The following is a 13,945-nucleotide window of genomic DNA, read 5'->3' as shown; positions in this document are numbered from 1 at the left end:
CATTCATGAGCCTCCATGTTGGCTATTGCAAAATACTAGAATTGTGCACACTTGTCCTGTCAATACTGCTAACTCAAAATACACACTTTTAAAAGTAATAGAAAATCCTTCAAAACACCTATTTGATTTAGACTTTTCATCCAGGAGTCAAAATTTAAATCACAGTTTCACCAGGAACATTTGTTCATTAATTAATATAAATATCCATTTAATCGCTGGAACAAATATAGTGCTGATGGAAAAGGTATTATATGACAGAAGTTCTCCAGAACAAAAATTAATATGTTATTGTTTCCATTGGGAACAAGTATTATCCGGAACATATATATACGTTGAGAGTTTTTGACCGTTTCATATCATGTAGAAACAGACTTATTCATCTATAGACTTAATGTATATCTGACAAGTGTACTCGTGTATCTGACAAGTCGACAAATGTATCTGACTATTGCACTTATGTATCTGAAATATTGACTCATGTATATGACAAATGCGCTTGCGTATTTTATAAGGTAGCTTGTTAATGTATTGCGGCATTCATCAGTATGGAAATAGCAGTAAGGATTAAGTGTACAATCGTAAAAAAATATGTAATTAAATTCAGAATATTGTTCAAGAACGAGTGTGGACACAGACAGGTATTGCCGAGGGGGGGAGTATGGACGCAGATTGAAGAGCAAATTTGAACATACATACATTTTATCTTGAATGTGTTTGCATTGTCTAGAAAACTCCTCCATTTATTGATATCAATAATTGAACTATGCGTATGTTGATAAATATCAATTAACATATGTTACTAAATATCTACTTACATCAATAAATGGGGAGCAAAAGTTTTTATTTGTTATTTTGAAAAATAATTATAAAAATATAAAATAATTATTAAGTCTGCCGATTGTCTTTCAAAAAAGTATATAATAAAGCTGTAGATGTTTTTATTTTAACAAATCGCTAGACATTTGTTGAAAAAAACACACCTATCTAAACTATAAATGACTATTGTAAACAATCAAAACTGTGATTATGTGAAAGCTGTATACTGTTGGAATCAGGACAAATAATAAGTTCTGAATATTTGTCACAAATGGTGCTTCTAATCCTTTATAATTCATTAAGCTTTCCAAAAATCCGTAAAAAAACGTCAAAATTCCGCATGTCAGGTGTAACACAGTGCAGGTTCAAAAAAGCTAAAATAGTGAATTACGCTATTGCAGAGGGTACGAAATTCGCCAAACTTTGCATGGAAGAATAATATCATATGTTCCTTTAGAGATAATTATCGAAATTGGCTTAATTTTAGGCATACAAATATTCAATGCAAAAATGAAAGTGTTGGTAAATGGTCAGATTTCTAAAAGTGTTCAGTAATCAAATTCTGTTATTAATGTAAGAACTTATTTACACAATATTCTTTTCCGATTAATATTTCCTAAAAATGTACATACTTTCAGCAATTCTACGTCGACATTTGATAATATTTTCATTACAAACAAAAAAGTTACGTCTTTTTGAAAATGTCTAGCGAAATGTCAGATGTCAATATTTTCCGGGTTCGTTGAATAAATGTCATGCTCCAACACAATTCTACAATCAATTGGCAATTTATTCTATGAAATAATAATACTTTGTAATTGTACATACACTTAGGAATACACATATTTCATTTTTACGGTTTAAACCGTTTAAAACGGATAAAATTCGAACAAAACAAATGTCTAGCGATTTGTCGAACTTTCACTTTTTGAACGTTTGGAGCGTTTTTCATCGATCGGGAAATGGGGAAATGAAACGGAAATATTTTTCGCTTTAGATAACAAGAACTAGACACTTATACTTGTCTCTGCAATTACAAGTATAGAAAATATGCAACTGAAATTAAGAGACAAAAAAAAATCGAAATCAAAGGGATATAAAAAGACTAAGAGTATCTGAATTTTGTGTTATTAACAAACGAAAGAATAAACCAAAAAAAGAATGGAATAAATTCTTATAGTTTATAGGAATTCGATCGGAGTAGAATGTCTGAAACGAAAAATAGTGTTGACAGAACTTTAGAAATGTATAGAAAAGCAGAATGCTAATAGATAAAATGAATGCAGAAAAGGGAGTCATAAACATTTTTTTAATTTTGGAAAATGAGCAAATGAAAAGAAAATCAATCAACTATCTAATGGGTGACGATGAAAGCCCGATTTTCAGATGGATAGAAAGCTCTTTCAATCGAAATACTAAGTTGTGAAAGGTCCAAATTCTTCTATTGGTATTTGTAACATAAAATCATACATGTATATCAAAATGCACATTTTAACTTATCGCAGGAGAAAGTTGTTATGTTCCCTCTTTAAATAATTGCTACCAATTAAAAAATATTGTATATTTTGCTTTATTGTACACGTGTTTCAATAAACAAGCAAGCAAGAAACGAAAAGTGTCGACAAACGTCGAATTCTGATGTTACCGAATGTGCCGGAATAGCGTGCGTAACGTCTGTGTAAACGCTTTGATGCTTTACACCGTCCGTGAGATACCCCGAATGCTTGCCAATGGCGTTAAGAAACCCCTTCTGCCCGTCATTTATTACATATACCCCATATGAGTGCAAACTGGGTCTAACAGTATTGGGTATATATGTTAGCACGAAAATGAAAATTAAACCAACAGCCCAACAGCAAAGTACCTCCGTGACCCCGAATTCCTTTGATCAAATCTGCACTGAACAATGGGAAGATAACCCCGATTGGGGGCGCTTTAAATACGGCGCGAAATTTTTAAGTCTTGTATACCTCAGAAAATCATTTAAAGTATTAATAATTAAAAAACTAAAACGGTTATTTCAAGTAAAATTTATGAAAAGAATTGTTGATGTTTGTTTACATCTATTTTTGGAGTAAATTCATTGGACCAATGAGCGATGAGATCGAAATAAAATCACTCTCTCGGAAAACGAGATTTCCCTTGTTTACTTTGTTACCCAATGAAAAAGCTGACAGAATGGCATTTAACACGTCATAATTAAAGAGGGGTTTTCTCTGTAGATTGACCAATGATCTATGACTATCTAAGGGGATTAACTGTTTCAAAGTCGGGATCACCGTAGACTGGTTTCCGACCGCAATATTCAGTATGTTACACATATATTCATTAGAGTGTATTGTTAGTATCTAATACCTGGAACGGAGTCCCGGGAACCAGGATAGGATCACCGTTTGTTTGCAAACTTTTGAGACCACAGAAATGACATGTGCACGTCGCTGTCAAAATACTTGTTGATACGCACAGTAAATGGTAAAATTGGGACCAGAACATGTTTATTCAGGTGAGATATGCCACCCTGACATATCTTGTTGTGCATTAATTTTGATGGGATTAGTCATGAAATGGTTTTAGCCCTCCCCCCTTTTCCACGCGTATGAAAGAAACTTCTCTCGGATTTTGTAACACACAATCTATACGTTGAAACAGCGAACATTGTGTTTAGCATCATGGTGTAAACACTCATTCTTATCATCAGTATACACCACGTATACACATATATTTCCCCAAAATGCAAATTAGGTTGCCCCAACCAAGTCAGAATGGCCCATAATTTTAGTGTCTTTATTCTTTCTGCTCACATACATCAAGGAGTTTGAAATATACTATAAAAATCTTTGCATACATTATTTTAAAGAACAAATAATGAATTATTAATTTGTGAGTGTAGCTATATATATCTATAAAAAATAGTCATTCTAATTCTCTTTCACCAATGATTTTTTTAAATATAGAAATGAAATTCTATGAAAATACCTATTTCACTCATTAGAGCTTTGGATATTTGGAAATATTTTTTCCACACATATACCTGTATTTTATTCTTATTTGTACATTTATTTAATTCTGGTATTTGTTTAAAAAAAATTCATAAAAATCCTTCATTCTTAAAAAAATATTACATATTGTATTTTGTCAAATATTTGGACGAGTTTATTGTATTAAATTGGTTATTAATTTTCATAGGTAAGGAAGAAGTGATATTTGTTTTGCTAAACATCAAAATGTCATATTCAAATGAAACCCTCTTATAATGAAATTAGGCTACAAGTGAAAATACAGTGTGCTATACCTTCTGGTTATATAAATTATAATTCTTGTTCTAAAAAGTAAGGTGATATGCTGGTACATTTTTTTTGCTTTCAATCCTTTAAATTATTACAAAAACAATTCTATTTTGAATAAGTGATCTCACTGTTTTAATAATGAAATAGTGTAATATTTTTCATTGAAATAAAATTTATGAAAAGAACAAAGTATTTTCACTCAATATATTAAAGTTAGCAAGGATTTTTATTATCTAAAAAAATCACTGGGGAAAGAAAAATGAACACTTGTAATAATTACTATAATTTTTAAAGTTTATTTATTTATAAGATGGTAGTTCACCAATTCTTTATGTCTAAATGTATTTCAGCCAAATATATACTTACCAAGTTTTGACAATATATCAAATCTATCAGACTGAACCCTAACATTATTTCAGCAACAAATAGTAGAACTATAGATTCATCAAACTTACTTTTTAGATAAATATTATTTCAAATACATGCACAGTACTTGTATTTTCCATTTTTTTTATTATGTTATGGCAATGATTAAAAATTTAGACTCACGGAATGGTGTGATAACAGTCTGAAGCAAGGTAGGGTGTTCTATTTTTTCCTCCAAGTACATTTAGCCATAGACATTTAATACTTACTACTGACAGATCTTTTCCTGATAACTTGTTGCCAGACAAAATTAATATGGAATATATTTAAATTTTTCTGTGTTCTAAATCCTGGAAATGAAAATTGCAACAATATTTTTGTTATTTTTAGTTTGTATGAGAACAAACCTAAGTAGAACCCTTACAGTCCCATATGTACCAAATTGATTTCATGGCAGTGAATTTTGAAGTAAAAAATGTACTCCTACATGTTTCTGTTTATAAATGTATTTAAAATTATTGTATATATACGTCTCAGAATGTGACGACTCTATTCGCTACACTGCTCCATCGGATCAAATTGATACAGGGAAGATATGTAAACGTATAGAAAGGTCTGAAAAATTCCCAACGATGTTAGAACGGTCAAATTAGCGATGCAAATTTTTGGTCGTTCCCTCCGCGAGACTCGTACTCGTACCGCTGTGACATCTATGGCAATGTTCACCGCCTGCACAAAGTCCAGCCCCCTAGACCACTCGACCAGCTAGGCTATATAGGGCGCTGGTCTTTTGCCGATGTAATCGATGAAGCTGTAACGATTCGATTTTCAGTGCATGTTTTGGCAGTGAAAAATATCGCCATTCTGGGGTCATGTGTCACGTGACTTTTGCAGATTGACGTCGCCATTTTATTGACTTTGCTTTTCGGCTGCAAGTATAGGAACAGCCAGCTGAAGGTCGGCGTCACTTTTATCGTGCAAATGGTTATATAGCTAACGCTGTGTTACGAAAGATTTTTTTGAGATTTTAGTGGTTTATTTCCACAAAGACAGTCGAATTATCTGCTAAAAGCAACGATGTCCTAGCTTTATAATGCACGAAATGAAGGGTGTAACGGATATACGAAAAGTGCTATCTTTTCCAACTTTATTGTTATAGTGTTATTTTATGATACATTATTTGCGGATCCAAAAGGAAGTATTCCAGCGGTTAAAACCCCGTTTTTGTTTTGAAAAATATTGAAAATGTTCTCCATCTTGTGTGCAAAATTTGATCGATAATAGCTTAGACTTCCTATTTATTTGATTCACCCTTTCAAAGTTCCCGGATCCGCATTTTTCTGTTTATTTCATATTCTAATCTATGATATCAGTAAACCGAAATTTTCGTAGTTTAAAAAAAAAGGTTTTGATATCGTAATGTAGTTCTTGATATCAGTAAATAAGAATAGTTTCAGCAATCGAAAGTCTTATTCTGTCTATCATAGTTTTCAAGATATTAGCTGAAAACTGTAAAAAAAAACCATCATTTTTCTCATCTCAAGGGCAATAACTCTTACATGGAGTCGACAGACAACTTTGATCCCTGGAGACTTTTGTAGGCCTTATAATAAGGATCATTTCAGCAAATGAAAGATATTAGCCAAAACTAAAGGTTTTTGGAATATATGCACAAAACTACTGTCCGATCGCTATGTTCTATTTTTAGTAACGATGGCCATGTTTTTTATCAATTGTTTGTGCAGATACCCTAAAAACAATAATAGATTACCAACTTTCATTGAATTGTATAGTAGTTTCAGAGAAGAAGATTTTTGAAAGTAACATTTTAACAGCAAAAAAAAAACAAAAACATCCAAAAAGGACAACAACTCTAACATCGGTCAACAGATGTTCACTAAAATTTGACAACAGACAGATCTCATTATGCTGAATACTTCTACACATGTCAGAATTTGGCTATACCTAACGATTTTGGTGATACATGTATATGCAAAAATCTGTGTCTGATCACTATGTTCTATTTTTAGTAACGGTCGCCATATTTTTAACCGATCAAAAATCAAAACGTCATTTTGTTAAGGATACCCTGAAAAAACAAGAATATCAACTTTCATGAATTCTGTGAAGTAGCTTCTGAGAAGAAAATTTGTGAAAGTTATAACGTCAAAAACAGCAAAAAAAAAAAAAAAAAAAAAAAAAGGGGGGCAATAACTCTAACATGGGTCAACAGATTTCCACCAAACTTTGACCACAGATTGATCTCATCATGCTGAATAATTTTTATCCATATCAGAATTTGGCTTAAGCTAACGGGATTGGAGATATATGCAAAAATCTGCTGTCTGACCCCTATGTTCTTTTTTTAGTAACGGCGGCCATGTTTTTCAACCTATCAAAAATCCAAAGTGTCATTTTGTGCAAGATACTATAAGGAACAATCATTATAAGTTTCATGCAAATCTATTGAGTAGATTCAGAGAAGATGTTTGGAGAAATTGTTAACGACGACGACGACAACGGACGCCAAGTGATGGCAATAGCTCACGTGGCCTACGGCCAGATAAGCTAAAAAAAAAAACGGCGTCCCATAGATCCGTGACTGATATATCATCATAGATTTGAATAAAACCCCCCAAACTAGACTCAGTACTATGGTTTTGCTAAATTTCGGTGTTGCAGAAATAAAAATACCCTAGAAGGTAATCATCTTTATTTTGCACATACTGCACATGATAAATGCTCCATATTCACGTAGGGTGGACAGGGAAGACTTCCACAAATTGCAACTGCAGGATAAAATAACAAACCATTTCGGTTTTGTCGCGTTCCCTCGAAATATTGTGCATTTCCATCTAAACACAAAAACTCTCTAGAGGAATGTCCATGAAATTGCCCTACCAGAAGACCACTATACTGGATTTTCCATCCTGATGGGCAAACATTTTTTGCAGGAACCATCAAAACTGAACTAGATGACTGAACGCTGCAGACTGCACATGGAACATCATCATTAGTTGCAATGCTACCGGTCGTAAATTCATACTCGGCACCATTCACATGAGCATAGTCATCAGATGCTGTTGGACGGATGGTCTTCCCATAAGGTATAGGATCATGTGGTAGGCATAAAATGTTTCCCCCATTACCCTTCTCTTCGAAATGCCCCCCTGCTGTGATACCTTTGAAAAAACAAATATACAGAATGTGTCAACTTTATATTTAGTTGCAGACAACAGTAAGCAGTTTTTGCGTTTTTCGTCACACAAATGACTGAATAATTGTGGTTATACGTCTTGTAGTAGGTATTTTGTACATTTCAGAACATAACGTTTGGTCTATCGAACAGATCCGTCACCTCTCCAATCGACAAACAGGAAGTAGATGTCATACGAGAAGTACGATAACGCATCCCACAAAACAGCAGCCTTAAAGAAAGCTTAGTACAATATATAAACAACCTGTGATTTATAGTAGACGAGAAAAAATATATATTATCACTGTATATGGATAATTCATGTTTTTTTGGGGGGGGGCGAACAGGAAGTAAATGGCATACGAGTACGAGAACGCACCCCACGATACAGTATTTCCATATAAAGCTTTGTATAAAAGACCAACAATCTGTGATTTTTAGAAGCTGATAATTTTGTTACGAAATAAATGTTTTACAGAATGACGTACACAGGTAAAACAGTATACCGCCTCTCCAACAAATTATATATGTATCAATAAAACGCTAGCTTTTTAAAATGAAGTTTTCCCATTCAAAAAGTACAGTTGCGCTGTCTTCAGTTGCTAGAGTATCGAACACGAAAGAAGAAGATCCAAACTTAATTGAACATCTAATGCAAAATAACACCAATCCGGTTAGATATACATACTTTACACAATTAAACTAACTATTGCTTGTAAGACTCGACCGTGGATCGGACTAACAAACTCCCGCGTGCGCGACCACAGTATTTAAGAAAAAAAATAAAACAAATAATAATAATAATAGCTTGAAACCCCTTTCTGGAACCTCTCCTTCGCCTGAAGGCAATTTATTCCAGAACAGAAAGTCATACACCCTTTACGATCATAATGAGTAAGTGTATTTTCTAGATTCATTCATATAAATTTTCAGAGTAGGATTAATTGGTACTTCTGCGAGGAAAGTGCAATATCTGCCGGTAATTTGGTTGAAACTGTTCCAGGTTTTTACGGAAACGTGTAAGCATTTTCCTCACTGAAGTGCTAACTGAACGTACCTAGAAAATTAGCACGAAAAGGCTTCTTCAAAAATCATAATCCAAATGACAAGTACATACAGCAAAGTTAAACGGAAATATACATATAATACAGAAACAGACGAAAAAGCAAACACACACAAATAAGAGGAAATGAGCAACTCGGACATTAATAAATACAGTAAGCACTAGTACCCATGATTTTCAAACCGAACCTTAATTTTGTTTTTTGACATCATTGATAAAAATATAATAGGTTACCAAAAATTCTGCTCCAGTCAGTAGGTTTGGCACCATTGTTGAATTCACCAAAAATAATACAAAATGAGATAAAAATGAATAAGTGAAGACATTCCTATCGCCGCTATACAACTATCAAATACCTGTATAAATTAATTCTGTTCCATTAATCCCCGGGCAGTCCTTTCTTCCCCATCGAATATATGTTGTTCCACCTAAAATAAAGACGCAGCATTAAGTAATCGTGGTGTTTTGCGTACCAATTTAATTCCCTTCCTTTCTAGTAGGCTTCGGGCATTAGATGAAATCAGAAATAGTTTACAAATGAGTATAAAGGTTACCGACTAAAAATGCAACCCCAATCAGCAACTACCTTTTCAAAGTTTATGGAATACTGTTTAAAATTCAGCAAACATGGCATCAAACTTAATAGTTATGAAGCTTCCCCGATTTCTTCCCCCATTCAATCGCGTAGTTGTAAAGAATAGTGTGAATAAGCGTAATGATATGTACACGTTTTTGTATAAGGTAATATATGCCACGTGGAGTTCATGCGCCAATCGTACCTGTACAGCCGTGGACATCTGTTTTTAAAGCTGCCAGTTCTTTCTGTAGAGTGGAGATCTGTGACAAAATGGCGTCTTGATCGTTCAAAAGCAAGCGTTTATTTTTCCCCATAGCACCAGAAAGTAACAAAAGACATACCACATATCCAATCGAAACCATTGTCAATTCTGATAAGATATCTAATAATTCGGAATGGTTGTACTAATTTAAGGGAAAGAAGTTACATAAGCGTATTGCATCTGTATTTTATTTTCTAAGGTATGACGACCATGACAACCCTCATAATAGTGTTGTTTGTACAGCATAAGTTTTTACAGTCTATTAGTAAAAACCTAGCTTTTTGTGTGAACATGAAAACAACCCTATTTTCTTGCTTTATTAGTCGAATATTACGTCAGCAATTCGCAGATAACCAGGAAAAATATTAAGAATCTAACACCTGTTCGATAGGGAAATCGCAATTAGTACGTGGACTGAGATAACACCCGTGCACCCCCACTTCTCATTAAATTGAAGCATTTTGGTATTTTTTTGGCTACTTTTTATACCTTGTTGAGAAAACAATCATTTTATTCCTACAAAGTGTATATAGAAATCATCATATAGCCCAATGTCCCACCTTTAAAATGGTATCAAGAAAGTTGCGGTAACACTTAGGGTTTTGGAGAAAAAGGGAAAAAATATGTACCTCCTGACCCACCGAAAAAAATCACTGAAATTGATATATTTTTTAATGTCAAAACCCTGGAGCATTTATGCTTCAGTAAAAATGGCGTATTTGGTATTTTCTATTAACAGGGGACTTGTGGTGGTTTTTGTAGTCAGAATTTATAAACAAATGCAAAAAATCGGATTTTCGATTCTCCCGTAAAAAGTATTAATCCGACACTACAAGTTATTATGCAATTAAAACGTCTCCAATTTGGTATCATTCGATAGATAATCTAATTTTCTACATAAATAAACCACGAAAAACTAATTTTCTAGAAATATTTAAAAAAAAAAAATGTTTAAAATATAGCCCCTACCTCTAGAAAACTGGTCAAGTTGGGGACAATATCATTCCCGAATAAATAACAATAATTATGATCAAAATAAAAGTTCTAAAAATATTACAAAAAACTTAACTTTAGACTAAAGTTTATTTTTTTTAAAGAAGTGAGTGTTAAGTGAAACAGACTATCGCTTTATACTGTGAAAAATAATGGGTTAATGATGTAAAATATCAAATAATATCAAAGATAAGGCGTTTTTGGTCTAAAATTACTTGTTGAGTCGAATTTTATACGACTTTTTATGGAAATTGCGAAATCCCGTTTTAGCCCTTTTATAAATTGTGACCATAAAAACCGCAACAAGCCATCGGGAAGGCCTAAAAAAAGTATCAATTGTGTCACCACTGAACAGAAACCACCAAATTAACGATCTTTTATTGAAGCATAAACACTTAAGGTTTTGAGAATACATTTTGCATATAACTCAAAAACGTGTGACTGCAAATTTCTTGATTCTAGTAGAAAGCCGAGTCATTATGTTACATGATGACAAATATATATTTTGATTTACTTTATTCAGTAGAATATAGAAGTTTAAAGAATCAAAACAGCATTTTTGGGGGAGGGGGATTTTGTCTAAATAAGGCATAAAAAGTGGCAAAAAACTATATAAACGTTTTAGTTTTTATTTTGGCGACAAATTAATCCGTAAAAGTGAAGAATCGGGGTACCTGGTTGATGAGTGGGAGGGGGTTTTTCAACCCACGTACTATTAGTTTTTATTTGTTCCTTGCTTTGTATTCAAGTTTCAAATATTGCTCTAAAAGCAGTTTCTATTTTTCATATTCTTTTGTACCTGTTTGGTCTTTTTTCATACATTAGGTACTGAACATAATTAGGACCATGCCAAAAAATAATTAACAAATAATTAAGTCGCATTGTATAAAGCTGGGAACAAGAAATTAAGAAAAAACATGAACAAATTTACACTGCTTCAGTTGATGTTTATACACATGATAAAAAAAAACATTCTAATGCAAAGCAAGTTCCGTTTCGTACTGATTGTACACATGCGTGTTACAAAAGTTATTGTTTAAATAGTCTCGTTTCTTATTGTTGCTTTTTAAGTTCCTTTTCTAATAATTCAACAAGTTCGTCTATTTGTGAATTTCCCCTTTTAGCTGGACCTTGGCTTGGCTCGGGCCCACGACTAGGTCTAGGTGGTCGGCTCGCATCTGGACCTCTACTTGGCTTAGGTGGTCGGGTCGCATCTGGCCCGCGACTTGGCCTTGGTGGTCGGCTTGGTCTAGGTTCTCCACTAGGTTCAGGTCCGCGGCTTGGAGACGGACCGGTCGGACGTGGTCTTCCACCGCCATTTCCATTTCCTTTCCCCTTTCCTCTGTTACCTCTCCCGTGCTTCATTTTGTCCATATTGTTTAGTCCTGTGTATTAAATAACGAAAAAATAATAGGGAATATCTGCAATTACAAAAAAAAACTGTATTGGGCTGTCTGCTTCCTTTTTTAGTCACTACAGCGAACTGTTGTTTTCAATTAACTAGTACTTTGACTGGTAAAAATCTTATGTAATCATGCAGCCTTTTTTAATGAATGTAATATTTAACACTAGTCAGGCTCAATATTTGATAGTGGGAGCAAGCCCCTTAGGTTGAATGATAAAATGAGTTTGAAAATTCGTTGATATTAATTTTTGGAAGATGTGCCAGATACAAAATTTAGTGTACTGTGTTTCTTAACGTATATTTTCTGTAAATACACACGACCAAAACGTTGATATAGCTACATGAAGGCTATATACATATATTTACGAGTATATGTACCTTTTTTAGCAGGATTGGGTCTACCAGTTGGTCTGGGTTGATCTCCTTCTTCAGGTGGGGGTCTAGTTGGACGATCTTCATCCTCATCGTCCTTTGGAGGCCTAGTAGGGCGCACCTTTCCACCCTTCTTCCTTGCATCCATCTCAATTTCATCATCTATAAGTGAAAGAGAAAGAAATGTTAGTGCAGAAAAGATAAAAAGTATGGGGGAAGTACTACGATTACTCAAGTGAAAAGTTGAAATTTTCTCTTGAAATCCATCGCCGATGGTTAATATCAAGTAATGCACAAAACTTTTTGTATTGAAAATATATATGATGTCTAGACTTTTCTATTTAAAAACACTTTACAATATACATACCTAATTCTTTAAGAACTCGTCTCAAGTCTTGTTCAAGTGCGTTATCATTCTGTAAGATACAAAATAAGAACTACATGTAAAACGAAGTATTGAAATCAGTCTCGTTATTCAGAATCGAATCTAACAAATTAACCTGATAAACTGTTAGCGATGCATGCATCTTTTTAACTCAGACATGCTTTATGGGCGTGACCCACCCTTATAAATGATTATGCAGGCCGAACAGTATAAATTTTATTATGATTAAACCGTACCCAATTAAGGTTGCATATTTTAAGTTCTTTTAATGAATAAGCTGTGTCATACTTTTAATGTTATGTTATCTCAAGCTGTGAGATATTTATGGTTAGACAGAAGTACAATGTATGCACCATCTTGCGTTCGAAATTCCACTTAAGACGCCAAAGACGACCAGGTAGACGATTCTCTAAAATTGATCTATAATTCACATTTGAGCTTTAAAACACAAATCAATTTTGAACAATTGTACAACATAAATGCAATAAAATATAGGTTGTATACATTAACATGAATAGTCAGTTTTCTTAAATCCATTACTCATTAAAATTTTGCGACATTCTAAAGAAGTGTCGAAAACAATATGTCTTAAATAAATCTAAAGATTTAGAACATTTTATGGCTGCTGGTAGTTCATTTAAAATTTTAACAACCGAGAAATGAAATGATCTTGAACAAAAAATGCTTGATGAAGACCTTAGACTGTAAAGTTGACATTGATATTACAACAGTAAATAGCCTGGCACTAATCCATTAACAGTTTTGTACAGGAATATAGATTCGATCAAGAAATGATAACGATTTAAGTGAAAAAAAAATGAAAGAAGATGAAACAAAATAATTACAATCTAATATAATTCAATCAAATGCAATCTCATGAACAATATCATAATTTTGTTCTATCGGGACTACGCACCATTTCTCGTTTACATGCACAAAGAAAAACAAGGCTAAGCGAAAACAACACTATCTAAAAATATAATGTCACTGACTTTCTTCTATTAATATCATCTCAAAGTGATATACGATTCAAATAAAATAAAACCATAATAGTAAATATATAAAGTACATACCGAAACTGATTTGGCCTCAACGAGAAGGACACAGGCCAAGAGACCCAACAGAATAAGAGCCAACTTCATTGTTCTGGTTTTCTTGTCTGTCAAAACCTGCCTGGACACTACATTTATATAGTACTGGTCGAAAAATTACGAAGCGAATCA

General features: G+C 33.4%; 2 protein-coding genes and 1 long non-coding RNA gene across 3 annotated transcripts; 1 reads left to right on the top strand and 2 right to left on the bottom strand.

Moving 5' to 3' along the window:
- Window positions 1–3,159: 3,159 nt before the first annotated feature.
- On the top strand, window positions 3,160–8,222 carry LOC148627738 (uncharacterized). Its single transcript, XR_015921404.1, has 2 exons — window positions 3,160–3,319; window positions 7,793–8,222. It is a non-coding gene; the product is annotated as an uncharacterized LOC148627738 (long non-coding RNA).
- LOC148627737 (uncharacterized) lies at window positions 7,168–9,701 on the bottom strand. Its single transcript, XM_088577705.1, has 3 exons — window positions 9,508–9,701; window positions 9,085–9,156; window positions 7,168–7,651 (listed from the first exon to the last, which is right to left on the bottom strand). The coding sequence occupies exons 1-3, from the start codon at window positions 9,665–9,667 to the stop codon at window positions 7,182–7,184; spliced, it is 702 nt and encodes a 233-aa protein (XP_088433831.1). The 5' UTR covers window positions 9,668–9,701; the 3' UTR covers window positions 7,168–7,181.
- Window positions 9,702–11,203: 1,502 nt separating this feature from the next.
- LOC148627736 (uncharacterized) lies at window positions 11,204–13,907 on the bottom strand. Its single transcript, XM_088564686.1, has 4 exons — window positions 13,796–13,907; window positions 12,705–12,753; window positions 12,344–12,499; window positions 11,204–11,945 (listed from the first exon to the last, which is right to left on the bottom strand). The coding sequence occupies exons 1-4, from the start codon at window positions 13,862–13,864 to the stop codon at window positions 11,614–11,616; spliced, it is 606 nt and encodes a 201-aa protein (XP_088420812.1). The 5' UTR covers window positions 13,865–13,907; the 3' UTR covers window positions 11,204–11,613.
- Window positions 13,908–13,945: the final 38 nt, after the last annotated feature.

Source organism: Perna viridis, chromosome 1 (genome assembly GCF_037379345.1).
Source record: "Perna viridis isolate PV_CMFRI_1.1 ecotype Kerala chromosome 1, ASM3737934v1, whole genome shotgun sequence".
Classification (NCBI taxonomy): domain Eukaryota; kingdom Metazoa; phylum Mollusca; class Bivalvia; order Mytilida; family Mytilidae; genus Perna; species Perna viridis.
This window is presented reverse-complemented; position numbering and strand designations above follow the sequence as displayed.